This window comes from Rissa tridactyla, chromosome Z (genome assembly GCF_028500815.1).
Source record: "Rissa tridactyla isolate bRisTri1 chromosome Z, bRisTri1.patW.cur.20221130, whole genome shotgun sequence".
NCBI classification, from domain to species: Eukaryota; Metazoa; Chordata; class Aves; order Charadriiformes; family Laridae; genus Rissa; species Rissa tridactyla.
The window spans coordinates 23,711,278-23,739,200 of record NC_071497.1 but is presented as its reverse complement, the minus strand read 5'-3'; the positions used below and the strand labels follow the sequence as shown (position 1 = coordinate 23,739,200).

Here is a 27,923-nt window from a genome sequence, read left to right as displayed (position 1 = left end):
TGTAGTTTACCGTTCTTCCTCTCTACATTTCTAAAGAATGGTAAACTTTGATGATTCCTCAGGTTCAAGGCTATAGAGTCTGGAACGCTGCGCTGCATCGGCAGCTGCTCGTGGTGCTCAATACTGAGAACAGATCTGTAGCCCAAACTCTTCTGTTAGGGCCTGATGCTCTAAAACAGCTCAGTTAGTTACACCCCGAGATCCAGCCACAAAGCAGAAGTACTCCCTTCAGGCTTTTAGAGAGGCTTCTAATTCCACAATAATTAAGTTTGGGTTAAAAAAAAAAAAAAAAAAAAGTGAATATCCTGTAAAGCTCTTCTGCCTTCTTAAAGTAATTGGGTTTTCAGTGTTGAGGTATAGGGTTCTTAAGAAATACTGAGGCATCGTACCAGTCCTGTAAGAATCTCTTTATTTGTGTCCATTTTTTATTTAGCACATTACAGCTTGAGCACAGACATAGAGTAAATGTGTGTACCAACATTTGCACGTAAATGCTGTGAAGAAAGACTGAGAAGAGCACTGATCTGTGGGGCCAGCCCCGTGGAGTGACTTGCAGGAAAGGATAACTTGCTGCAGAAATTCAGTCCTTCCTACTTGCGTCAAGGCAAACAAGATCAAATTCTGTTAACAACAGACGGTAGTTTTATTTCAAGTAGAAATCCGACAAAAAGAAGCACTGAATTTAGCCGATGGTCAAGAAACAGCAAGTTGTAAAGACAGGAAGTTGATTTAAAGCCTGTTACATCACTCTTAGAGAATGTTTTAACACAACTAGAAATGTTTTATCCCCATTAATAACAGTGGAAGAACTGTTGAGTAGTATAAGAAATGAAACATAAGTTCTGTCTCTACTACAGACCTCATTAGACTTGGAAACTCTAAGATTTACCAGCAGCTTTTAGAGAACTAAGTTATGCAGTACTTTGTACCTAAATCAAATAGACTACTAAGTAACTTTATTCTAATTTATTACTTCTTGTTTTAAGAGGTGAAACTAAATACACTGACCACATGACTGCTCTGTACACCGTTGATAGTGTTTAAACCACAGCACTAGGATTTAGTCTGGCTTACAGAAAAGGCCAGTGAGTTTAAGACAGAGAAAAGACAAGAAATTAAACCACTTAAATGGTCTGTCACCTCAAACTTTTCACTCACATCTACAACTTTGCTGTAAGCTTTATCCCCTTCAGCACATCCACTCATAACAAAAACTTGTTATGGAATGATTAGCTGTGATATCTCCTTCAAATGAAAAACCATGTGCCATCCTACAGAAAATGATGCACTTTCCTACCCATGTTGACAGCCCTAAGGGCTGTGCTTTCCAGTTTAAAGCTTCAAATGCTTTCCCTTAAGACACTTTTACATCTCTTCTCATAATACCTATCTCTCAAATTTAAAATTGACCTGCTGTGCTTCACTCTTTTGAAGGTCTTGCATCTGAAAATATACAGTGAATGTTTATATACCAACTTGTTGCAAAAAGCCAAAAGTCTTCAAAAGTCCATTTTAAGATTAAATCTTTCGAATCTAATATTGCGGACCAGAAATCACTTTTTATCACATCAAAAGCTTAAGCTTATCTTCTGTGTGTTCTACAAGTTAAGAACTGTCATACCTTTACTGTGGGCTTTAAGAAACATCAGCATGGAGATGTGCACAGGGAGATTTCAGTAATTCATGCTGAATTTGTTGAAAATACTCTGGTGTGAAAAAGTAAATACAGGTTGAGATCTAAAAAAATTATTATTTTTCACTGATTGCAAAAAGGCCTTTAGTCTCTTAACAACTTTGGTTGCATTTTTACTGATTGGTCAGGAATATATCAAGTAACGACAACAGCACCTCCATTCGTGAACTTTCAGTGTTCATGCAAAGCTGTTCTTAGTACAGTCAGAAGAGACTGCAGATTTCATGAGCAGAAAAAGCTCATGGAGGTTGTAGTCCCTCCCATTAACAATGTAGTTCTGGGGAATGACACCCAAGGCAGTTAATATTTCAACAGGTCTTTAGGACCAAGTGATCGTAACGGTATCGCTCCTTAGTGGAAGGTGGTTTGTGCTTTTGAGTGTGATCTTAAAAGGCACTCTACTAACAATTTTAGATGACAACTTTATTTAGCAAGAAGAGGCAAGGAGTTGTACTTTAGTCATCTTGTGCTGATCTTGTGCAATTAATGTGTCCATTTCTGGCAAATTACTTCACGCTAATATAAGCTTGATCACTTGAATGAAGTTACTCTTCCCTATATTTAGTATCTATCCATTTAAGAATACACACACTGTACCAAATACTGCGTTACAACAAAACATGCAACAGCAAATAATGTCGATCATCAGATGCCCAGAACATGTAATTTCATCATTTACAACTTTATTGGTGGGGAATACATCCATTATGCCGTCTCTTACAATAATTCCCTGTATATTCAAGATCTGTTCAGACTGTATTTTCCTTATACAATATCTTCATGTTACCAGATGCACCACAGTCAAGTGTTAAGAGTAATTACATACGCAAAGAGACAACTAAAGTGCAGAGCCTGTGGGTTATATACTTTTTATTTATGTTACTGCAGAAAGAGATTACTAAAAGATTTCTTCTGCATGAAGATGAATAAAATATTGTCATTAAGCTTCAGATGCTGCCCACTGCATTGCTTTTAAATAAAAATGCTTACTTTCTATACAGACACAGCAAAGTAGTCAGCAAACTTACAACACATTCCTTTAATATATCAAAACGTTTCCAAGGCAAAATTCTCAAAATTATACCACAGCTCCCAGTAACATCAAGCTTCATAAAGGAGGTGGTAGGAAAACTTTATCCAGTTAATAGTTTAAGTGCTCTTCTTTTCTTCACCTAGTAAGTTCACTGTTGCTTTCTTGGCTGCAGGAAAATAAAAGCAAGTTTAATCTTAGAGGCCTACGGACTACATGGCTTACTCAGTGCTCCCGAGCTGCATAAAAAAACCCCAACAACTTCCTTTTAGGTCACAAAAGAAAATCATAGCTTCTGTATACACATACACACAGACATAGCGATATAGAACTGATCATACGAAGATGTAAAAATATAAACCAGAAGCAAGAAGCAGCACAATAAACAGCACAGACTGACTTACAACCATTGTATCAATAAAGCAGAGCTGCTCACAGCATTTAGGACGTACAGGTTTCCAGCTAAAAATAATACTACCAAGCTGATGAAACAGGGCTGGATTAACGCTAATGTGTGTCTGTACATGCATGCATGTGTGCATGATTTCTTAATACATGTACGTGGAAACCTTTATATGTGAAAATATGAAAGAGTAAATGATGGAATGAGGACAGAAAAACCCCATGTGCAACATGGAATAACATTATTTAAGATACCTGTCTAACAATAATGATTCGGGAAGGGTCATGCAGCAAAATTTCCAAGCGTAGTTAAGAAAGGCAGATCATTTAAATACCAACAGGAAAACTACTTAAGTTGGTAAGAGGAAATGAGACTATGCATTGTTTGGGGGGAAAGGAGACTTAAGGTGCTTTGAAATATCTTATAAATAAATTTCCTTTCAAATTAAATTTAAGTAAACTGTTATTTTAGCTACCTAATACATTTCCTTCCCTTATTAATAAAACTTTCATCAGACATTTTAAGAGTACAAGGGTCCACTACAGAATGCAAGGAAATAGAAGCAAAAATTAAGCAATTTACAGGCTGTGATAATATTTGTTCTAAACAAATAAAAACCTAAGCAATTTCTTTAAGAGTGGGCTCAGAATCCTTTGATGGCCAGAGGAAGGAAAAGTACAAAGACTTACAGATGGGAAAACTTCATTTCATATGTTGCTGTTTACTGGATCTGCTTGACTACAAATTGGCAGCCCTTCTATACTACCAGGTATTTGAGACGCTATTTTAGGAGATGCAAGAATACACTGAAACAATAAATGTATTTATGGAAGGTATCTTGTAAGGATGTTTGGACCTGCCTCTAGACAGAATATTTATAGTGATATAAACTGTGGTGGGAAGACACACAAACTAATTAGCCATTTCTTCCACTCATACAGCTTGCACTCATTCTAGAGTAGCTCCGCTCCTAGAACATAAGATCCACCGCAATCCTCTTTTCTTGGCATCTTCACCCAAATTTAACTTCTCCATTATAATTTACACCGTTGTTGTACAATTTTTTTCCCCCCAAATGATGAATATTAACTGTACTATTAGAGTTGCCCAGGGAAATTCCTCCTACTTATGTCATTAGTGAATGGTCTTTTCCTCACCTTCTTTAGTGATGGTATCTGCAGTCTCTGCAGCCTTGTCTTTCAGGTCTTTAACAACACTGTCAAGCTGAGCTTCGTGCTTCAGGAAGAAAGGCCGGATAATTCGATGATAGAGAAACTCTGCCCCGTTAGAAGGACTTGGAGCCATGCACCACAACAGGAAGCCACACTACAAGGAACAAGAACATCTGCATAGGCTGAAGAAATGAGCAGGAGACAAGGCGTAGCATGCCTTCCTAAATCTGCCACAGACTTCGGCATATTTAAAACAGTACATTGCCCCCTTCATTTTGTATGGTCACAGTCCCATAACTATGCACATCAGTACAGTTACATACACTGAATCTTTATATGGGAATAATTTCATGGATACTGATAGCATAAACGAGGAAGGCTGTAGCAGTAAAGCTAATCTGGTAACAGGTGTATCAAGATTACATGTGTTGGTTTTTTTTAAAGGTAGAAGTATAAAACCTGATTAAACAAAATATTAGTCTCTCTGACTACTTCTAAACTATGTGGCACAGGCCTGACTGAAGGTCTAGGTCCCTAAATCACTTAAATCCATCCAAAAGATATCCCTGTCCTCTCTGTCTCCCTGCTTTGAAAATGCAGCCAGGCAAAGAATGGGACTGTGTGCATCCCAGAGCTGAAGCGTTGAGAAGGAAAGATAGATCCGAGCCACCCATAGCGCACAGACAAGGGTAATGTTTTTGGATCGTGCAGTTTAGGTATAGGTTTTATAGCACAATCTACTCTCTGGGGGAAGAAAACCCGACCACCACAGTTGTGTAGGGTACTATTTCTGCATCTTACAAATGGGATTAGACAGACAGCTATTACATGTATTACAAATAGCTGTCTTCACTACTGAAGCACCTTTATTTGCCTTCAGTTCTGCTGCCATACACAATACAAACATAGCTATGTAAAACAAGATCAAAACATTTAAGGGACAGGAAGCGTCACAACCAAATTTGCTTGAGCTCTGTAAGTATATATAAATGATTTTACAGGATAAAACAGCAACAAAATTAAGCAAATTTCCTCACCCATTGTACAGTCATTTCAGACACAAACAGTACAGTATTATTCCATGTCAAAAGCCCCTCCAGAAAATAAAGGCAGAACAGCTTTTCAGACCACCTTTTCTTAAAATGCAACATAAAATGATCCCAGCCTCAGCCAAAATGTGCTTTTTTTCTTTTAATGTTAGACATGATTAAATATTTGAAGATTTCCACACATTTTTGGGAGGAGAGGGAGAGAGGAAGAAAACACAACAACAAAACCTCAACTCTTCCTCCTGAAAAAAACACCCACCACACAATTAGCTAAGTTAGGCACCAAAAATCAAACTAATCATTTAAACTACAATAAAACCATAAGCAATTTAAAGCTCTGCATTTAAATACAGTAGCACTTATTTAAATAGCTTAGATTTCAGAAGTTTTCTGGTTTTCACAGCAGTATCTACAGCAGCTGAAGAGATGTTTCAATGCATGCGCTAGAGCTTCTGAAAGTCATTTAAAAAATATGAGCAAAGTCGTACTTATCTATGAGGTTTCCAGTATACTGCATAGTGCAAAAGCATTTCCTAGCAACTAGTCTGATCATAGTATCCTTTCAGAATTCCACTGTGCCTAGCCAGACATTTCTGCCTCCTCTCCTTCCCTTCATACTTTTGATTTCCCATTGTATAACTGCAAAGACAGACCCACATCCAAGTGGTTTTTTTGGCATTATATAAGAAACTCCTAAATAACAATTTGACCATTACAAGGTGATTTAAGTCAAAAGAGGCTATTTTAAAAGAAAGGTTCTGATTCAAGTTTAGCAAAAAGAAAAAAAAAAAGAGTAAAATCGCTGTTGAATTATGAAAACCACACAGTCTTCTTCAGGCAAGCCTTCCAGGTATGTATTTTGGAATATATTCCCTCTATTCCTCCTCAGACAAAGGACCTTGAGATTGAATGTTCACTAAGTTCTGCTCTTCATACCTGAAAAATTCTGGCTTTGTCTTCACTGCAGCGCACACCACAGTAAAATTTATGCCCCTGATGCACATCAGTTGAAGGGAACACCTACTGTTTTTGGAGAAGATTGCTACTCCTTTTTGCTTTAAGGCCACTTCTCATTCCCCTTGCCCTAGAGAAAATCATTTATGATTTATTTTGAGCTGGAGAGGTTTCTTTACAGTTTGTCTCTTTGAAAAGGATCACTGATTCCTGGGGATAACAACTGTCTTCTACAGAAGATTTTGCCAAACCAATTTACCATCCTTTTAGGTAGGCTTTAAGCTTTCTTCTTTAAACTATTTGATTGTTGTGTCAGAACAGAATGGCTTAAAGGAGCGTTTGCCCAGAAGACAAAAAAAGTTTTTTCAAAGTAAAGTGTATACCAGTGAGAATGCCTACCAGGAACATTCCAATGAATTAAAAGAAATAATTCAACATGTAATGAAATTTGTCACCAGTAAGTAGCAACTCATGCAATATCATTAAGCATGGTCAGAGAAAATAAAGGCAAAAAGTGATGGAATATTAATTTTCAAAAGCTTCTATTATTTGGAACTTAATATAACAGAAAGAAGCAGAGTCAGAATGCCACATAATAGAGTCAGGAGTCTCCTTTCCTTCCCACTACCGAGAATGCTCCTAGGATGGCAACCTCTGCTACTTTCACTGGCTACAGTATTTTAATACCTTAATGCCAAACAAATCTTTAAATAATTAATAGAAGTATTGAAAAACAGATCACATACACATGAAAGCACGAGTGGCATGCGTGCCCTGTGCTTCAGAGAAAAAAAGCAGATAAATAAAAAGTAGGCATTACAAAAAAAGCCCCACAAAACCCAAGGAATCTTAAAATAGTTTTCAACTGGAGAACAAAATAATATGCAAACACCATAACATATTCAAAGGAGTTCTTGAACATGCCTTTCTCCCACCTACAAAAACGCCTAGTATGCTGAAAACTTTGGAGTGACAGAGCCTAGGCTCTGGATTTAGGGGAATATAGGAGCAGCTGTGATTAGTGCCTCCACCCTGCACATTAAGGTATGTAGAAATACTGAGCAGCTACAACCCAGTTTGGAGTGGAAGCTACAAGCTGTATGAAATACATGTGAATATGAGAATTTAGTATATTTGGAAAATGAAAGTGAGCTTGAAATTTGCACGAATGACATATCTGTGCTACTATTTCATAACGTCATAAAAGAGACACGGAGACATCACAAACTGCACTACCAGAGGTTTTAGTTGTGGATGGACTGAAAGTTGGAAGCTGCCTGCTTCCTCCTTTTCCCCACATGGAGTAACTTCCACCCTCCTACCCAGTCAGCAATGCTTTCTGATTCTCAGCCAACACCTTCTGTCTGCCTCTGTATGACAAAAGTAAACCTCTCCTACTACCCACTACTTAAATACTCCTATGTGCCTTCAGCAGCTATTGTAGAAAGATGTGCATTTACCATAATTGCTTCCTTGTGTTTGCTTTTGATCTGAGAAAAGTACCTTGCTGTTGATGCCATCACTACATGTAAATGTGGCACTTTGATACAGCATTATCAGAGCCACCTGTGGTTGGTCTTTATTTCCTAGGTCAACCTGAATTGCAGTTGCATGCTCTTCAGAATTAGTGCTGTGGTGGCATGAAGTAATCATTGCCACATCTTTTACCACTGAGAAGTTAGAAAAGAAGCTCTGAAAACACACTGTATGAATTCAGAACTGCAAGCATATATCCCTGCTGACAATGGGTAAAGTCATAATCCTGCTAAACTCTAAGGTGAAGCTGAGGAAATGAAATAACTGCATTAAGTGGTTAAGGACACATTCTTCCAGTGCTATAAGCAATTCTTTTGGATCCTATTCAAATCAGATGAACTTGCACTTCGCTCACTATTTGGCGTGGTCTTAATATATTAAAACAGTAAAACTTTCACATATGTGTGAATATGTGTGAAATTCACATATGCTAAATATCAAAATTATCAGGTTCTTCTTAAAAAACTTGCAAAACCTTTTAAGCTTAAAATGGAAAACATATTTTTGGTTTTGATTAAGGGAAAAAAATAAGCATGTGAGGGGAGAGAATTAACTTTGTGAGACAGGCCAGAACATTTTTAGTTTGAAGCAGAAGTTTAAATATGCGCTTTTTCTTAGGGAACTAGGAAAGTAAGTGTCCAAACGATTGCACAGTTGATGCCTGTTAAAGATTCAAAAGGAACAATGTGGAAGTGTAACTGAGCTGTCCAAGCCAATTTTTGTCCCTAAAATACTTCAGTTCCTGGAAAAAGTGACCCCACCACAATAGCTGGCAAGCAAATCCTTTCAAGAACTTTGATGGGGCTAAACCAGGCTACCAAAGGAAAAGAGAAGGAAAAGAACCGCCCATTGAAAAAGAAAATAGGCAACGGTTCTTTAAGCTAAACAACTGACTTTCCAGTAAGCTAGAATGTCTTCCACCCAATAGCATACACGGTAATTGGCTATCTCCTAGAATAATTGAACATGTTAAAGTTGATTGATGATACACCACACACCAGTTGACAAACAAGGCTTGGAACACATTAAGCAAATCATTGTTGGTAGTCAAACCACACTAACACATGCACAATAGCAACAAGCTCCCATGATACCTGTTGTTTCCCTTCAGGAAAGTAGGCTTAATTAAAAATGAAACCTGTATGATTCAAACTATTATTATGTTGCAGTTTCCTCCTTTGCTCCCAATAGCACAGATGTCAATACTTACTTTTGCTGCCTCTGTGATTTTGCTCTCTACTTCCACTAATGCACTTAAGCAAAAACAGAGCCACACTGTAGGGTTTACCATGTACTGTCATTTTGCCCAAATCTACCTGAACATCAAGACAAAGAACTGTCTTTCCATGCTACAGCTACACCACCTCTTTTTTCCTAAAACATGTCAGACCTTTCCCTGCCACCCATCCCAACTTGCCCTCTTGCCTCACAAAACCATCAGCCATAAACAGATCGCTTTCATAGTGTTAAATTACATGTAATTGGCATCTAAAAATAAGGTGTGGCCCAGGAATGATTCCAAGGAAATCTATTGTCATCTATCCATTCTTGAAGACATTAAACCAGTTATATCAAAGGTCTCATTTCACGAGAAAGGTCACATAAACTAACATACCTTTAGCATGTAGTAGAATGGGAACCAGGACAGAAAGATATCAGAGAAGAATTCCACTATGCTGAAAATGCCATACACAACCCAGTAAGTCAGCCACTGTGTGTCATCATCTTTGTTGGGACTTTCAATTGCCTTGATTCTGCAAGGAAAACAAAACAGGTGAGCAGATCAGTAGCATCAGTCTCATCTCTACTGGTCAAGTTTTTATGACTCAGATTTGCTGTTACATGTAAATCCTCATAATTTAAATACTCTATATGCTATACAGAAGAGAACTAGGTAGTATCTATCACACAGACAACGTGCCCAACATCTCTGAAGACCAAAGCTTTTCCCCACGTCAGACTTCAAAAAGAAAAGATACTCAAGCTATTTCTAGCTCTGTGATTAAAAAAAACAAAACAAAACAAACAAAAAAAAACCCAAAAAACCTGAGCATCTTGACCTTGTTCACAGGACAGGGAAGAGAGGGGATAATCTTTGGGCAGTTCCAGTTCTGGATGCATTGTGGTAATCCTGACCAGAAGACTGTTGTACATTGAAGCATCAGTGATCCATGTAACAGTTAATCTGAGTGAGCCCCGGCCTGTCCTGCACACAGCCTGGCTTTCAGGCCTGCGCTGCGCTGCACAAATTCCCTGATCACAGGATAAACTCAGCCAGCTCACTGAAACTGAGGATCCTGCAGCAGCTCCCGCTGGGTACCAGTGACTACACCGCCTGCGTGGCCTAAGAAAGATCTCCCTCCTTGACAGTTGGAATGATGAATAGAGTTGTTGTCTTGAAATACAAAAACTACAGTAGCTTAAATTATCAAGATGTGGTAACCTTGTCTACAGATGAGGTCTGCACAGCGTGCTGTGTGCGGATCAGAGGCCCATTCAGTGCCGCTCAACTCGGGGTTCCCAGCATCTACAGGGATATAAGACTGTCTATACTGTTCTCCGTTTCTTTTTAGTGTTAGCTCTAATAAATAGCATTTTAAATGAAGTTTTACAGAATTTAAATTCCTTTCTTACTGGGATCATAACAGACCAGCAACCGCCTGGTACAAAGAGCATCTAGATAAAAATTTTAAATCTTGTTCAGGATTTTGAAGTGAATCTCAAATATCTTTACTCATAATGTACATGCATTAGGTAAACCAAGAAGGTAAACCACAAGATTTGCTCTAACTACTAACAAGCACTTGGTCTACAGAAGCAGGGGAGATCCGGTACCCCCTGCACCATACAGTGCAGGAGAACATATCTGCATCACCAGTTGTTTTGCTCTATAAATCCATTCATACAGGACTTGCAAATTCTGACGTAGACTACGGTACTAAGAACAGGGTGGAGTAAAGTCTTGGGCTTTTTGCATACTGACTAACTGGGTTTTTGTTCCCCAGCTGCTACGAGAATGCAGTTCAAGTTTACACAGTTCTGAAAATAGGAAGTTGAAAGAAAGATGCGCATGTGCTTCCTTCAGAACAAGTAATGAAGTGGAGACTCTGGACTCACTAAGTTTCAGATTAGGACTGTAAGAAGTTTTAGAAGTAAATGTTAGCACCTGTAAGCCTGATAATGTGAAGCTTAAGAGTATTAAAAAGCATTTATCCTCTCCACTCATGCTGTAGGATTAAAATCTGTAGACTCAGTTTAAAGAATTTACTTTTAATTATTTTATAACTTATTTCTTTAATAACAGCTATATTGTTGCTGAAGCAGCATCTGTAGCATATATCAAGCTGCAAAGTTTACTTTTAGTACCTAAAAAAGATGGAGAGTTAGGCAGGTTTACAAAATAGAAACCAGACAGACGGCTGGCTGTGAGTACATTTCCTGGTTTGTGAATTAAGAAATCCTTTGGACTCTGTCACGTCCTAGTTCTGTAAATAAAGGAAAAAAAACCCTAAGGAAAAAAAAATTCAACCACGTGACATGCCTTATTTTTTAGCAAAAGCACTGTCAAACCCACCACATGCAGAGAGAATTGGTGTAGCTACTGAATTGAATTACTTTGAAACGCAATACAAGGATCTGATACTTAATTTATGCATTATTTCCATTAGAGTTTGTAGCTGGCCAGCAGGGTCCTGCAACAGGAAGAACAACAGCCCTTGCCATACCCCATCATGCACAATAAGGCGCTGTTATTGAGGTACTGCATCAGCACAACCAGAAGAACAGGTTTTCCACAGGTGGAGAGAAGCCAGGTCTGCTTACAGCTGTTCCTAACACAACACAATGTTAGGAAACAGTAGTCCAGGCAGCCTGCGCAAAGGCAGTGCCAACTTCATCTGCTCCTGCCCTCCCACGGGTATCAACCACATTTTTGCTATGCCCACACCTCTCAGGTATTCTAATACTGCCAGGTGATGGGGTCCTACAAAAATCCAAAACCAACCCAGACAACATGGGAGGTAAAGGAGAGGGCTACTGATCTATTTTCAAGGTGTGAAGTTTCACGGTACTTCTGGACAGAAAGAAAACATGCAAGTGACAAGTAGGGAAGTTAAGAGTGGTGGATGAATGGAGGAAAGGAACAAATTGCAAAGTTTCTCAGTATTAAGGAAAACTTGCTTAGTGGGGGTTCACTGTGTGAATTTCTCTGGTTCTGCTGACAGATTCTCCATTGGAGGCATACAGTGGAAGGCTTATTTTACCACAGTAAGCATGCTAGCTTGGTATTTGTGAGAGACCACTTTGCAGTGAAACCGCTAACAGTGTTGCTATTTTCCAGTCATCATCAGAAGCCATCCATGGATTTAAGGAAGAATTGTTTAACTTCCGTTAACATTGTTAAAGTCATCTTAGTAATCACGAAAATCAGTTTTCATAAAAGCTTAGAATCTCTCATTTTGTGCCAAAGGGCAGATGGCATATCACTGTGTTAATGAGGAACCCTCTATTATCTTCTCTCCTGGAAAAACAGATGGCCTTTGAGAGTTCCTAAACGCAGTGCCATGGGTGCGCTCCCCTTGAACGTTCACCATCTGCTGACGAGTTCCCTAAGGTGATGTCTTGAAGCAAATACAGAAACAAGACACTTTCATGGTCAGTCAGTCAGAAGCAACAGTACTACAAGTAGTCAAAACCCCATCTGATTTAACCAGCTGATATGCAGCATTAAATCCATGTCGTGTTCTTCTGCACACTGTAGGAAACAACGCATTTCGCCTCCCATAATGGTAACAGCCACGTCAGCTCTGAGGAAGGGCACAAACCGCAACTGCTAGCAATGACTGCAGTCCCAATCCCATTCAGTGGGAGGGGAGGAAGAGAAAACAACAGGATGTATCAGGGCCATCAGTGAATGAAAGTTTTAACTGAAGTCAAGGAAAGGCAAGTATTTTATAAGTATTCTGCTTCAGAATGGGAAATACGTCCCCCAGCTGAAACTGCCAGTGGAAATCCAGTCCCTGTTAAATAAGACAAAAGTTATCTCCATCCTTTGCTACTTACACACTATTTCAATAGTAAGTCACAGAACATACTCCTTACCCAAGAACAAGTAAGTACTGTAAGTTATGTAGAGTATCTGAACAGATAGGGGTTTTATCCATTTAAAACTATACTTCTTTCAACATGAGAATCCCACCCTAATTAAACTTATTCTTTTAAGTTATTCCCTAAGTTATTAGGTATTATCCTGGTGTAATGCTCTGCACAATTAACCTTACGAGATATACATGTTGCTTCAAGCCAAGAACATTTTATTCTTCCCCATGGTAAGTCATGAATCAATCAGTGTGATATTCAACATGCAATCTCCATCAACAAGTGAAAAGATACAGACCAAGAGGCACTGCCAGCGCAGCTAACTTTGGGACAGCCTTCTTGTAACAGTTACTTATACATTGCAAGAGCAAATAAGACAGTCTCATTAGCACTTAACATCAAGATTTCCTAACAAAGGAGCAAGCATCCAAAGCCTATAGTTTCAAATTTAAAAAGAGATACTGTCAAGTTTTTGTAAGTTTTTTCTAATACTGATTTGACTAAATTACATTTTAGTTATGTGTAGTAATTACACATCACGAAGGATTTTATATGGTGCTGACACACTGTGGGAAAATAACAGAAAATCCACGAGGATGACTGCAAACATGCTCAAGTGACCTGCAGCTGAGGTGTTGAAAAGTACATACATCACACATTGCTTAGACTTGTGAGCTTGACAAGTAGAACATCTATGCTTAGACAACACAGGCCCGTGATAGACTCCAAGGCACCCTATCGAACATGCTTGAGATTCCTGCGCTGCTGTCAGCAAAAGAAAGCACAGTGGAAAACTATGCCTGCCTGAATCCCCTATACACAGGCGAGAATCACAGTATGTGTTGGGTTGGAAGGGACGTTTAAAGGTCATCTAGTCCAACCCCCCTGCAGCAAGCAGGGACTTGTTCAACTCGATCAGGTTGCTCAGAGCCTCATCCAGCCTGGCCTTGAATGTCTTCAGGGATGGGGCCTCTACCACCTCTCTGGGCAACCTGTGCCAGTGTCTCACCACCCTCATTGTAAAGACCTTCTTCCTAATGTCTAATCTAAACCTACCCTGCTCTAGTTTAAAGCCATTACCCCTTGTCCCATCGCTCCATGCCCTTGCAAACAGCCCCTCCACAGCTTTCTTGTAGGCCCCCTGCAGGTACTGGAAGGCCACTTATAAGGTCTTCCCAGAGCCTTCTCTTCTCCAGGCTGAACAACCCCAACTGTCCCAGCCTGTCCTCATTGGAGAGGTGTTCCAGCCCTCGGATCATCTTTGTGGCCCTCCTCTAGAGGCAGGTTCATTACACTTTCTAGCAAGGACTGAGCTCTGCAGAGCCTGCGTTCCCACTTGCGTGCCTCTGCCTGGGAGCTGCTTCAGAGGCAGCCCAGTTTGCAAGGTATTGAGATTAAATCTACTCTTTGCACTTCATCCGTGGCATTGTGGTTGTTCCTGCATCCTGCCTGGGTCGGCACAGACACTAACTCTAGAGAACTTTCAATAAAGCCTCAAACAACTATTTAGAGTAGTTCCACATCTTGGAGTTAAGAGCAGTCACTAGGAACAGCTCCCAGTAGACTGGATGGTAAACATCACAGCTCAATTATTTTAAAAACAGATGCATGTCCAGTAGTGAAAACGTGTGCTTACATTGCACTTGTGGAGATAGATGGGGAGCCAGGTAAAAACTTCCTTCTTAGCCAGATCTGTCCCCTGATAATCCCACTAGCTGGTGATGCCAACAGGGAAGAGTAGAGGCTGCCGTGCTCTCCAGTAGTCCAGGGCTCATATCAGCTATGTAGCTACAGTATCAGAGTACCGGCTGAATTTTGACCATGTGCATCCTGGAATCAGTCAAACTGAACTCTTGAACAAGTGTGGTGACTTTTAAGACTAGTAAGCTGCCAAGTTGAGTTCTTCACTTAAAGCATCTGACTCATTTTGACAAAAAAATCAGCTCTTTTCAAATAAGAGACTGTTACACACTCCTGAACTAGCTCTGGCATAACAAATCACTGTTAGAGTTAATTCACACATACAGTACTCAATATTATAAGTACACCAGTTACAAGTTTGCGGTGGGTGTGGGTTGTTTTTTTTGAGCTGAGTCCAGATGTGGAAACCAGAAATAAAGAAAGAAATGCCAAATCAAAATTTTCTCTAGTCTCGTGTGATCACTCAAATCCAAGCAATTTACAAGATGTATCTGATGACTCTTGTATAAATAAAATCACAGGTTTAAGACAAAAGATTAGCCTCCATTAAGCCCAGTGCTCATGTTGTAGTTAGGGAAGACTGGACCATTTTGCGCTTCCTTCCTTCAGTTTTCTCATCAGTGTTATACTAAATGAGTAGGCAGGCATATTTGTGACCGTCTTAGCCAAGCATAACTCTTCTCCCCCGCCATTTAACTTAAAAAACCCTGGAATTACCTTACACTTACCAGTCTGCCAAAACTCTTTACAGCAGGTTGTGGTGATTAAAAAATAATTTACTTCAAGATAGCTGTCCAGACACCTCTGTGGGATCAAGACTCCACTGCATGACAGACTTCGTCAGTTTGGTGCCTCCCTGTCATCCTCATTTCAGACTCATCTTGCAGGCTGCCTCCTTGCATTATTTCAGTGAAATAACTACCTGCATATTTGCATTTACTTTATCATTTTGTCTCCTGCACTTACATCCACCAGTTAAAAGCCTTCAGTCTTCCATCTTTCATCCTCGTTACTAATTCCAATAGCAGAGTTGTGCATTTGCAGATACTGAAAACATCTTCCTGCCAAACGTACTTACTTACACAAGTGCTGCAGTCCAAGTCTACCATCTCCCCGCTCAAAATTTTGTGTAACCAGAAGATGGCAGGAGACAAATTCATGAAGGACAGCAAGGGGGGCTCACTGTCCATGCAGAAAGTTATTAGAAGACAACAACAAAGAACATGACAAGTAGTACAAAGGGTTCTACCTTCTTTTCTTCAAAGAAAATGGAGACTGAGGCAACAAAAGGAGCACATGCCGTTTTGCCCACCAGTGAAGCGAGTTCTACAGACTACATGTTAACTCATCACAAAGCTAGATTCCTACAAAAATGCAGCAATCCTCTCATTTCATTGCTCTCTGCTCATTCTTGGCCCAGTCTCTTCCGCAACAAGTATTTGTAGGGCCATACAATGAGTCAGTCCCCCAGTTGTGACTCAGGTTAAAACCAGCTTCCCCCACACATCCACGCACACACAGACTTTTTTTGCTGGGATTAACATGCATCAGTGCCTCAGTCCAGTCTGCCAAACCATTTGGTTACTGCTTGTTCTGCCACATAGGCCAGGCTACGTGGGCGGTGCTGTGCAGCAAGGGCTCCAGCAGGCTTCAGGTCTTCACTCCCAGAAAAGCCGTCCATGCACACTCTATGGAAGGGGGATTTCCTCCACTTCCACCCTTAACACAGGCAAGGAAAGTCACTGAGGGCCTCAGTGGGGCTTACCTGTGTATGCGGTCCCAGGCTAAGCTTTGCCAGCTTCACTGCTGACTGTACTCATCCACATTAACAGTTAGACCAGTACTGCTACACTGCCTGCTAGAGTCTGAAAGTCCCATTTTGGAAAAGTCTAATCCCAGGCTATATTACGTTGTCTTTCCTGAAGGTACTGACAAGAAGGAGAAGCGCCGTGAAGTGCGGGAGCTTTGGGAAAAGCCATATTTTACCTGCGTAGTGCAAACATGCCACACCCCACCAGAAGGCGGCACTTGCTAAGGATCCACAACACAGTGCTTCTCTGCTTGTGACAGACAATTTTGTCAGAGGGAGGCAAAAAAATGTTTCACAGGCTTTGGCTGCCTCTCCACAGCTGGTACTGTTTAGGGTGCAGGCAGACAGATCAAACAACAGTGTTGTAACCAAATGGAGAAGAACTGGGCTGTTGCCACATGCTTACAATACAGAAAGAATAAAAGTTACATTTTCCTGTCAACCTATGCTGCACTGTGGAGACTGTATTTCAAGTGTAATTTTCTTAAAGTTCTACTACTGTTTTTTAGTTCTGTTTACTACAATATTGGCTAAAGAATTATAGTATGGCCTTAATTTATACCAACGTACAGTAAAGCATGAAATCATGGTGCAACGCTTTCAGACTTGTCTCAGTAAAATGCTGATGTTTTGAGGTAATCACTGCGTAAGGAGTTTTTAACTAGAAATGAAAATCCTACAGCTTTAATTATCAAATGTAATTAAAAATTGATTCATGAGGGAGTGGGAAAGGGATTAGAGTTTTAGGCTGAGGACTAACTTCTGGGTTGAGGCTGGTTTGCAGAGACCTGAAGAATTCCCTTTATGAAATTTTGTACTTTATGAGTACAGTTGCTAAACCGTGTGGCAATAAAATTTTGAAATTTTTCTTTTTAAACAAAATTAAATTTTATCCAGTGTTCACAAACCCTCACATGAATGTTTGGATTTCTCTTCCTAACAGGCAAAGACAGCCTCATTATCCTCATCTAAAAATCGTGTACCTTGCTCACTGTATGCATAGTGACAAGTAGGCTTCCTTCCTTTTGGGATAGCAAGATGTTGCCAGCTCTCCTGTGTCAGGTAAGTCTCGTAATTGTGAAGAAAGACTTTTAAAATGTAACTAGAGTACATTACCACAACAAAACAAACAGGGAAACAAGAAAAGCAACTAACAATAATCCACATTTTTTTAATCTCACTTTTTGACTCCAGATCACTTTTTCAGCATTTAGGATCTGCAATTACACACATAAAATGTTAGAAGCACTGTGACTCACCAGGAGAAAGGGTACTTTAAAAATATACTCCAGCAAACCCCACTGATGTTAAGTCTAATTATTCCATTAACATCTGTAGGCCTACATCAACCCAGTTGCTAGAGATCAATGCAGTGAGAGAGGAGAGTCCATGCAAGGTGCAGTACTGTAGCGCATCAAAATGGTATCTACATCAATTATAAACTGGAAATCTTTCAATAAGTTTTATTCAGGTTCTGGACCCACCTGTGTAATAGAGACCTTTATATTTTTAACCTAAATTTAAGATATGGAAGATAAATTAAAATTTTCCTACAGTTATCACAATATCAGACTCTCTTTTGCATCTAACCACTTGCTGTCTCTAGAAAGGAAAGCACATCATTTGTCCAGCCAACAGACAAGACAGCTTTTATTTTAAACATGGCACTCTAAAACCTAAAAGACAAAAAGCAAGGATATTTGGAGGAACTGATCTAACAGAACATATACAAAAAAGTCAAAATACACTTTTTAGTATCCGAAGCCCCACGAAGAGAGTATCAGCTGGGAGAGGAAACAGCCTAAGTGCAGAGAGATTTGGAAACTTTCTGCTTATATTTACCCTGAGCGTTGTGAACCTGGCTAGATACACCAGCTCTCTCAAATCACTTTTAAAAAGCAGCAGCAGAGCATTACTGGTGAACACTAGCATATCATGCAGTGTTTTCCATGAAGGAAAAACATAAGCATTCTCCTGAAAACTTGTTAAAAGAAAGCAAATTTGCTGCCCTAGCTCTCAACAAATACAGGAACAATTTTACATTTCCTAAACAACTATGACCAAAGAAAAGCCATGTTCCCGTTTTAGAGGTACGGAAGAGGCAAAGGAGCTAAGAGACAGGCTCAAGACACCATGACAGTATTCAAATTAAGACTTGAGTTGTGCGTTTGTACAATCTAGATTGTTTCCTGTTCGTGAAGTACCACAAGCAGCACTTAAATTCAGCTCTTTTTGCTATTGTGTAAGTAACAGCATTACATCAGCCAAAGCAGAGAGAGGTATAATTGTACTATATTGCTTCTCTACCTTGAAGACACCAGTAATAAGTTCAGACATTTTCATGCCCTAAGCTATTTCCATCTTTGTGATTTTTAAACTGCACATGACAGCACTCTGAAATTTCCAATCCTTTGCACGCATTTCTTAGTCATCAAAGGCTGCCTTCCTGCTTGCACTCTCTCTAATTTTTTTGAGGCAGTTAACCACCTCTGGCTATGGGTGGAGTTACATTTAAACAGGCTAGCTCTGGAAAGTTTAGAAAAGCAGTGAAGATACTGGCAGTGTTGTTTACACACTGACAACACTCAACTCCTCCATCTACTAGTCTGAGTATTGCCTTGTGCAGTTAAAGCTCACTGTAAGTACAAAAAGTTGCTTCTATCATATGTGGTAAACTTTTCAACACTGGTCTACTGCAAACACAAAAGCCTTTAAACAAATGTTAGACTTCAACATAAGGTAACTATTCTATTTCATCAGACAGCACTTAACAAAATTTTAGGGAATAAGACTAGGGTTTTATGACAAACTTTAATCCAGATTGTCTGATTTACTGGGAAACAGGCAGATAAGGTTTACTTGGAAAACTACTGCTTAATTTGGCCTATGTCAAGAGCCTCAGGTGGGCCCTTGCTGGTGACATGGCATAGAAGACTTTGATTTTTTAAGGACATTTTGTATCACTAGAGAAGAAACTCCTCCTGAGCCACAGTGATGCGAAAGCTGGCAGCAGCGCAGCTGCAGCTGTACCACTTCATGCCAATAGCCAGGCACACCCCATCTGCTAGATCTAGCCCAGCGGCTACAGCCTCCAGCACCTCTCCACTGAAATTCCCACCTGCTGCACAGCACACACTGACAATGAATATAGAGAATGACATAAACAAAAAATATACTACAGAAATATACAAGGCCTGACAGGCAGACACCTGCACTTCCGTAAAACTGTCCTGGGTTTCATGTGTGAACAGGCTGAAATCTGAGCTGAGCATCCTTCTCTGGGCTTGTTTTTTTCCGACACATTTTCTTTCAGGCAAGCACAGAGATGAACAGTAACTACCATGATGAAGGTAACCCAGAACTAAGATCCTAATAAAACAGATTTAGAACATGCCTAATGGCTCACTCACCTGGTAGCCTGTTTGCTATTTTAAACAACTGTAAGGACAGAAGGCGGTCTCCCTTGCAGAACACAAGACATCAGTCCCTTCATGGGGGGAGACTCCTTCATGAATGCCTTTTCTGCTAAACAGAAGCCTGACCCAGTACTTCGTTGTTTTTCGCTTCACACAATTCAGTCACTGACAATGCAGAAATGATACACTGATCTATACACAGCAGAACAAAGTAAGTTAACCAGGGAAAAGTAGTCTCCTTTTTCTCTTTCAGTACCTTTCTGAGACGTTTCAGGCTTGGATCCATTGTTGAAACACCTGTGTAAACATCAAACTAACACCCTGCACAATACCTTATGTTTACCAGCTTCTGACCTCTACCAGAAGGCACAGCTTTTACAGCCAAAGCCATTTAAGGGTGTTTGCAGCTTTTAAGAGAGCTGAAAACTGTGTTCTGCCCAACGCTAGGAAGCAAATTCCACTACTGTTAGTTATGTATCAGGCTCTTCCGCTGTCTTTTCACACAGGACAGATCAAATAGAAGAGATGAATAAACAAACCACCCTGGCTAGTGTTCTTTATGCTTTGGGTCTTTATTCTTTATAAGCACGGGGGGCAGCACTTGGCAGCACCCTGACTGCAGTACCGGATCCAGCGCACCAAAAATGAAAGCAGGAGTCACTCTAATAATTCAGCTTCATCTTCTAACAGCTTAGCCCTGCATTTGGATAGAGATCCTACAGTAGATACGGAGAGTGACATGGCAGCACCAAGACAAAAAGAAACCCATATGGTGGAAGAAGGGTAATCACCAAAGAGGATTCTTACTCTTTTTCATGGTCAGGCAGCCTGTGTTTGATTCCAGACTGAAAGCCATCTCGGGAGATAGCACAGATGTCCTGGTGTGCTGCTGTCAGACTGATGCCGTAACACTGTACAGGCTAGCAAGGGCAATACTGCCTATCCCGATTCACACACCTCACTCCCAAAAAAAGGCAAACTGAACGGGACTGTGAAGCGTGTGCACTAGCACATGTCCTCTCACGTCTCCTCTGGACCCACACAGCTGGCTCTGCAGGCAGAGCAATGCATGTGGGGAAAATGCGTCGCACCAGCCCTGTATCAGGAAGGAAGGGAGGAGAGGGGAGGCGATCAAGACCACCTGTGCTGTCAGCAGGCTGCTTCATGAGCTGGAACCTGTCTGCAGGTTGCTACTGAAAGACGTGGGCACGCAGCACATCACACGCGTTTTAAATTAGATTTTCACCTGTGATTATAATTACCTTCTAAAACTGTTTCAGCATTAAAAAGACAGCTAAAGGGAAAGCGTTAACTGAGCATGAACTGGAAAAAACAGAATTGGCACTGTATTCATGTGCATGCTATTCATTATGGTTTTTTGTTTAAGTAAAATTTATAGCCAAGGACAACAGCATAAGCACACATTACTGAAAAAAAAAAACCCAACACCAGAACACCCTAGTGTACTAATGTCTGGGAGGTAACTTTTCACGTCAAGATATATTTAAAACCAGCTTCCAACATGAAAAAGGGTAGACACCCTACAAAAAAGATTTTAAAAATATATAATTTTCCAGATTTGGGAAAAAAATTGGAAGGCAAAAAACCCCAGTATTCATATTTGATTTACTACTGTCTTGCCTTCACAGCTCTAAGAGCTTTTATTATTAATTTATTCACCATAGTTGCATAACGGCAGATTTAAACTATAATCCCAAACCAGTTTTAAAACAAATTTAAAAATTTAAATAGGATTTTATACAGTAATTATGTAAGTTTAGAAGTGACCTGTCAGACACAAAATATTACATAAACATAATTCCTAGGTAGCTATTTTAAGGTTTTGAAGCTTTGTTGGCTGATATTTTCACTTTCAATTTTTGATGAAAAAATATCTTTTAACTAGTCCTTTCACAAAGCATTGCCTTATAGAAAATAAAACCTAAGTTTCTCCAGAGTTCTTGGCCTATAATGTCCTAAAATCAGTGCTCAGTGGAAAAGTGTTGCTTAGTTTTAAGCATCATAACCATATGATGTTTCAAGAGTGGGTAAAAGTATGTCAATTTCCCACATCTCTGAAAAAAACAAGAGAAAGAACTTATTTTGTATTGCCCAAGATCTAATTACAGAGAACATATTTTTAAAAGTCAATTTCCCACAACTCTGAAAAACAAAAAAGAAAGAACTTATTTTGTATTGGCCAAGACCTAATTACGGAGAATATATTTTCGAAAGTTGCTGACTGTATTTAAACACGAGTTACTTAAAAGGCAAGCACTGTGTTTCAACAATATAGCAGTATAGCTGGGAAGAAGGACCTCCATTTTATGAACGTATTAGGCTACACAGAAGGCTTTATTTAGTACACTTCTCAAGTCTTTTGGAACATACTCCACTGTGGTCTTACCTAACAGGAAATCCATTTTGGTCCATAACAATGTAATGCCCATGAAAGATACCACACATTGTTTTAAAAAAAGGATCTAAGGAGGCTTTCCTTTGAAATATTAGGTGGTTTTAAGTTCTTTTACACCCAAGAGGAGCTGCAGCATCGTCCCTCCTACCTCTCACCAGCTAGGTGGTTTTGGAGTAAACAGGACTCCTTAATGCATCTCTGTGTCCAGCCCATTACATTACCCAGTGCTTCGCACCAAACATATGCTGACACTGCACCAGCGCCTTTCTGCGTATCTGGGAGCGTCCTCAACTGAAAACATCGCTGAGTTTTCACAACCACTGTTACAACAGCGATTCTCCCTCCTGCTACCAGCAGCAGGTAAGACACAGCGATCCGGCCTCTCCCTGAAAACGACAAAGCTGGGGACCTGCAGCTGACACGTAGTGTGCTACAGGAACCGGTTTTCGAGTGTGGAAATTACCCAGCGTCTCCCATCTGTAATTTATTACGTAGCACTTGCCAGATGGCAGAAACCCTGCTCTTGACTTAGCAGCTTGCACCTATACACGCTAAGGGACGGGGTGGGCGGGAAAACTCAACATTTCGGAGCGGGGTCCTGGCACACCACTCTGACGGGCTGTGATTTTGCAGCCCTGTCCTCTCCCCGGCGGGTAACGCAGGCGATCATCGCGACAAGAGGGGGAAGAGTCGCGACACTCACGACACGTAGGCGGGGTAGCCGAAGCCGATGATGTTGCAGAGCAGAGACGCGCCGTAGCCCACCACCAGGTACACGGCGACCGCCCCGACGATGGCTGCGGGGGGGAGAGAGAGAGCAGAGAACCGTTAGGGCGGGCGGCTCCGCACGCCGGGGTTCGTCTCACCGCCCGCCCGCCGCCGGGAGAGAACGAGGAGGAGCGGGAAGGGCGCGGCCGGAGCGCGGCCGCCGCCATGGGCCGTTCCCCCCATCACCCCCCAGCCCCCCATGTGAGGCAGCCCCCTGTCCCCTGGGGGGACGGGGGCGGGGGGCGGCAGCTGGAGCTCACCGGTGGCGATATAGGTGCGGCTGACGCCGGTTTTGCTCTCGATCTGTTCGAGCACGGCGGTCATGCAGTTCTTCTCGTGCAGGAACCGGTCAAACCTCTGCCTCATCGCCGCCGTCATGGCTAGGCCGCCGCGGGCGTCCCGCTCCTCAAACCTCCACAGCCCCGGGCGCACGACGACTGAGCAGCAGGCTCCTCCTCTGCCGCCGTCCGCCCGCCCACAACCGCGGCAGGAGGCGGCCCCGCCGCCGGCGGTAAGCGGCGAGGCGGGGGCGGGGGGGCGGTGGCAGGCAGCGGGGAGCCATCTTCCGCCGGGCCTCGCAGCCTTGCCCGCGCCGCGAAATGGAGGCCGGGGGGCGCCGCCTGGCCTGGGCGCGGGGCCTCGACCTCTCCGTGTTTCTGGGGAGCCCCGAGCCCAGGCCGAGGAGGCGGGGGGCGTGAGGCGGCGTCCCCCAGCCGTCCTCGCCCCGCAGACGGGCGGTACCGCCTGGCCGCCTCCCCGGGCGAGGCTGGTGTTGAAGCATAGAGTGGCGGCCGGGGACATCCCTGCAAGGGAGGTGCGCCTTGTTTCAGTGAGCAGGTGGTGGATCCCCCGTGTAAGCGAAGTTAAGGAGAAGGAGGGCCCATGCATAGCCAGCTCTGGTCCCCTAAAATTGCTCAAAAGTTGTGTTTGTTTGTTTGTTTGTTTTTTAAAAAAGCCGTATGCATTATCACCAATTTCAGATGTGATGACCAAAAGTCAGAAACGGATGGTAGGAATTAACGTGATGTAGAAGAAAGGTTATGATAACATCATTGCACAGCTACCCAAACGGTGTGTTACGACACCAAGGGCAGCGGCTCCTGGCTGTAACTGTATCCTAGAATTTATGGAGTGCACAATGTTCTTGCCAACTAAATATAATTTATTGGCTATGATGTAGTCCTGGAAACTTCCTTGGCCGGGCTGACCCTTCCCAGCAACTCCTCTGCATCTGACTCAGCGTTACAACTAGTAATGCAGACACTCTATGCCTTCTTCAAATCTGTGCCACTCATAAGCATGCCAGAAAATACAAATCAGTCTTCTAAAGCTTTTGTGTGTGTGTGTCTTATCTTCACCTTGGAAAAATATTAAATGCACATTGTGCTTTCAAGCTATCATTGTTTTGGGGAAAAGCATCTTGCAAAGAATTTAAAACAAAATTGTTTGACTGCTGAAATACCTTTTCTTCTTTCAAGTAGCTGTCCTACTAAAGGCAGAGGTGATGAGAGGAGGGAGAAAAACACATAGTCCATAGCCCCGGCTAAAAGGCTCATCCTCTAATTTCAACTTGTTTTATGATAAAAGGATCTATCTTGTTTAATGGAATCGTAAAATACAGTCAAAAGGGATTTCTGCAGGTTATTAGTCCAGTCTGCTCAAAGCAGGGCTAATGCCCTGGTATTCAGGGTTTGGACCACTGAGGTCTGAAAATCCTCGTGGATAGAAATTCTGCAGCCTTCTTGGACAGCCCATTGCTGTCCTGAACTGCAATCACAGAGAAGATTTTTTTCCTCATATTTGAAATTGAAATTTCTCTTGATGTCACGTGTGACTGTTTCATCTTGTCCTTTGCTCTGGTCCTCTCTACCTCTGAGGAGGGTCTAGTTCTCTTTAACATCCAAACAGATAGCTGAAGGTAGCAAGCCAATGTCGCAATTTGGCTTCACTTATGAGACAAGCACAACAATCCCAGATCCCAGAGCCTCCTTCTATGCCATATGTTCGAGCCCCCTTCCTTTCCTTTTCTTTGTTTGCCATATCCATCTGATGTGTCTTGGCTTTTACAGGGAATTAGGTGGACTGTCTGGACAGGCGTTAGATAGCATGAAGGGATGCTGCTGCTTTTAAATTAATAATGGCTAGTAACAGTGCCAGATATCCTTAAGAAATGGTCCTTTAAAAGATGTGTGAGAGATTTAATTCTCAGCTGCAGAGAGAACAAAATTCTATACCTGCATTTAAAATACACCAATATTAAAAATGTTAGCAACTTCACTGACATTCCTTTTGTCAAGTAGCAAGACGTTGCTGTGTAGCAATTCCCCATTCTTATAAGAATACTTTGCTATTCCGATGTGCCTAAGGATTAATAGTGACATAAGGTAAGCATCACCAGAGGATGCAGAAAACAGTATGACTCCTATTTTGTTTACAGGTATGCTGGAATGTGGAGAAATTACAGGACCTGCTGAGTTCTAAGTGAGCAGCTCAAACTGAAAAGGGATCTGCAGACTCGGATCACATTTTGCAGGAGTGCAAGAAGCCCCATGGAAACTTACTCTGGTCTTTTGGTTTTTGTTTTCTCTCCCATGCTCTCTCTCCTCACGCTTAATAAAGTCCCTCTAAAAATTCTGGGTTTTTTCATCATACCTGTAAGACCAAGGAGGAGAGCAGATAAGACACAAAACTATTATAGAAAATGGAATCTAATAAAAATGTTAAAAACAACTGAATTCCATCTGACTTTTCATAATAACACTTTGTATTTTTGTTCTTTTATTCCAAAACATACTTTTAAATGTGGCATTAATATCTCTCCCAGTTGATCTGTGCTAGACAAACATTTTCAGTGTACTACAATGTGCTGAGCAAATTCCTTTTAGCAGTAACATGCATAACTGTTTTGTTTATGATGCTTTAATTGTTACAGAGCAAGAGAAGAATGGGTTGTTAGAAGCAGCAAACTGGAAAAGCAAATAGAAACAAAGGTAGGGTATTGTACTAGAAATATACCAATGCTCTTCCAACACAATACGGAGAACACACAATATTGGGTAGTGCTCCTTCTTGTTCCCGGAAATGGCTGAAACTGAGAATAAGGATGGAATACTTTAACTTGAAGGAACTGGCCTAGAGAGGAAGGTTAAAGGAGCACCGTGTGACCTGCTCAAGGAGCTTCTGCTGGAGATGAGGAAAAGCAGAAAAATGCAGCAGGACTACCCCGTGGAGGACCCAGAGACGAGTGCCTTCCCATCTTGCAGGTTTTGAAAGTAGTGGTGTCCTAGACATCAGAACCAAAGCACATGCAGTAGTAGACAGTTTGTCCAGGCTACTCTGCCTCTAGCTATAGATTATCACGAAATACCAAAGCTGACATCTTAAGTGAGAGGCTGCAGGACGCATCTGGGCTGGGAGAGGAATTGCACCCTTACACCACATGTAGACTGGCAGGCTGAGAGTTGCTACCTGCTGAGGGTTGCTTTCTGAAAGGAACTAAAAGAAAACAGCATGTAAGAGGGTTATTTCCTTTCTATTGTCCTCCATTATTAATTTTCCTTTTTTGTACCCTATTTTTTTTGTCTACCCTTTTTTCCCAGTTAATGCAAATTAGTATCTTTGCTTCTCTACTTTGATGTTTTAAGCTACTTAGTCTGATTTTAGGATTAGAATGGCCTAGGGACAAGATATGCTCACTGACTTCATCTCTCTTCCACCCTATGTATCTTTTCACCTTGAGCTGTAGTCCACTCCTATCCTCCATCCAGCGTTAAAGGTTAGCCTCTGGCTTTAGCACAGGTGCATACTTCCTCCGACAATCATCTTAACGTGGAGTTTGAGTGGATGATCATGCCCAAAGGATGTGTAAATATGTTACCTGGATAATCTGGTTAAGCCTGTTTGAGTTCAGTGTTGCCTTAAGTAAACCATGCAGTCATGCCCTGTAGCATGCACTGTGCTTTACTGCATACTTGTCCTGTATGTATAACAATGTACGTGTTACTGCCATTAAATTAATGATTACTTGCAAAGTCTTAAATCCCAAAATTATTAGGAGAAGCCTAATGCAGATTTTTCTGTGCAGGCTTACCACAGCTCTCTATACATAATGCAAACAACGTGATCACTGACTTTTCTTTTTCCACAGGTTCCCTACCTCCTCTGTAGGGTTCAGAGAAACTCACCAGGGTTTAGTTACCATACTTCATCCAAATCTTCTACTGAATGCATCTTATTATTATAATTTCTTGTGCATCACTACATGTGTGGCCCTTCCTGTAGTGCTTCTCATTTAATAAAAATTATTTTTATTTTTACTTTTCTTAACAATCAGGGAACTGAGACAAACATGGATTCAAGTCTAAATTTTCACTTACTTTTTGTGGGTGATTTGCTATACCTACACCTTGCTTCAAATTTTTTTAACTATTCATGTTTCTCAGCATGGGTTATATAGTGTTGGTTATATAGTATATCCACCATCCACCTGAAATACCGGTCTGTGTGAGCTCTCCCACTCACCTCATTTCCCATGTAACATGCTAACTGAGCAGAGCAGGGGAGGAGTGCTTGCATTGTCTCCTTGTAACTTTTACAGAAATCTAACCCAAAATACCAGTTTACAACAGCTGGGGGTGCTGAGCTCACATTGCTTATGAAAGTTAGATCAGTGCTTTCAGCCCTCTTTCCCTTTACCTACATTAGCTATCCTTTGCTGGAGATTTTAGCATAGAAACCATTTATTGAAGGGCTGAGCGGAATTAATGCCCTTTTCTGATGACCTAGGCAAGCCTCAGACCAGTTCACTTGGTTGCAGATTCTCCAGGCTCTGCCTCAGTCTTTATTCTAATTAACATAAACTGCAAATGCATGTTTATT

At 41.3% G+C, this 27,923-nt stretch overlaps 1 protein-coding gene across 1 annotated transcript; it reads right to left on the bottom strand.

Moving 5' to 3' along the window:
• Window positions 1-392: 392 nt before the first annotated feature.
• REEP5 (receptor accessory protein 5) lies at window positions 393-23,540 on the bottom strand. Its single transcript, XM_054185445.1, has 5 exons — window positions 23,306-23,540; window positions 22,981-23,074; window positions 9,453-9,591; window positions 4,284-4,452; window positions 393-2,892 (listed from the first exon to the last, which is right to left on the bottom strand). Exons 1-5 carry the CDS (start codon window positions 23,421-23,423, stop codon window positions 2,843-2,845), a joined length of 570 nt encoding a protein of 189 aa, XP_054041420.1. The 5' UTR covers window positions 23,424-23,540; the 3' UTR covers window positions 393-2,842.
• Window positions 23,541-27,923: the final 4,383 nt, after the last annotated feature.

Bases quoted from the DNA above. Each gene is read 5' to 3' on its own strand.
- REEP5 (XM_054185445.1), bottom strand. From the start codon at position 23,423: ATGACGGCGGCGATGAGGCAGAGGTTTGACCGGTTCCTGCACGAGAAG. The intron at 9,592-22,980 runs GTGAGTGTCGCG...TTTTCCTTGCAG, and splicing joins GGCTACCCCGCCTACGTGTC to AATCAAGGCAATTGAAAGTC. The intron at 4,453-9,452 runs GTATGTTAGTTT...TGTTCCTTGTAG, and splicing joins CATTCTACTACATGCTAAAG to TGTGGCTTCCTGTTGTGGTG.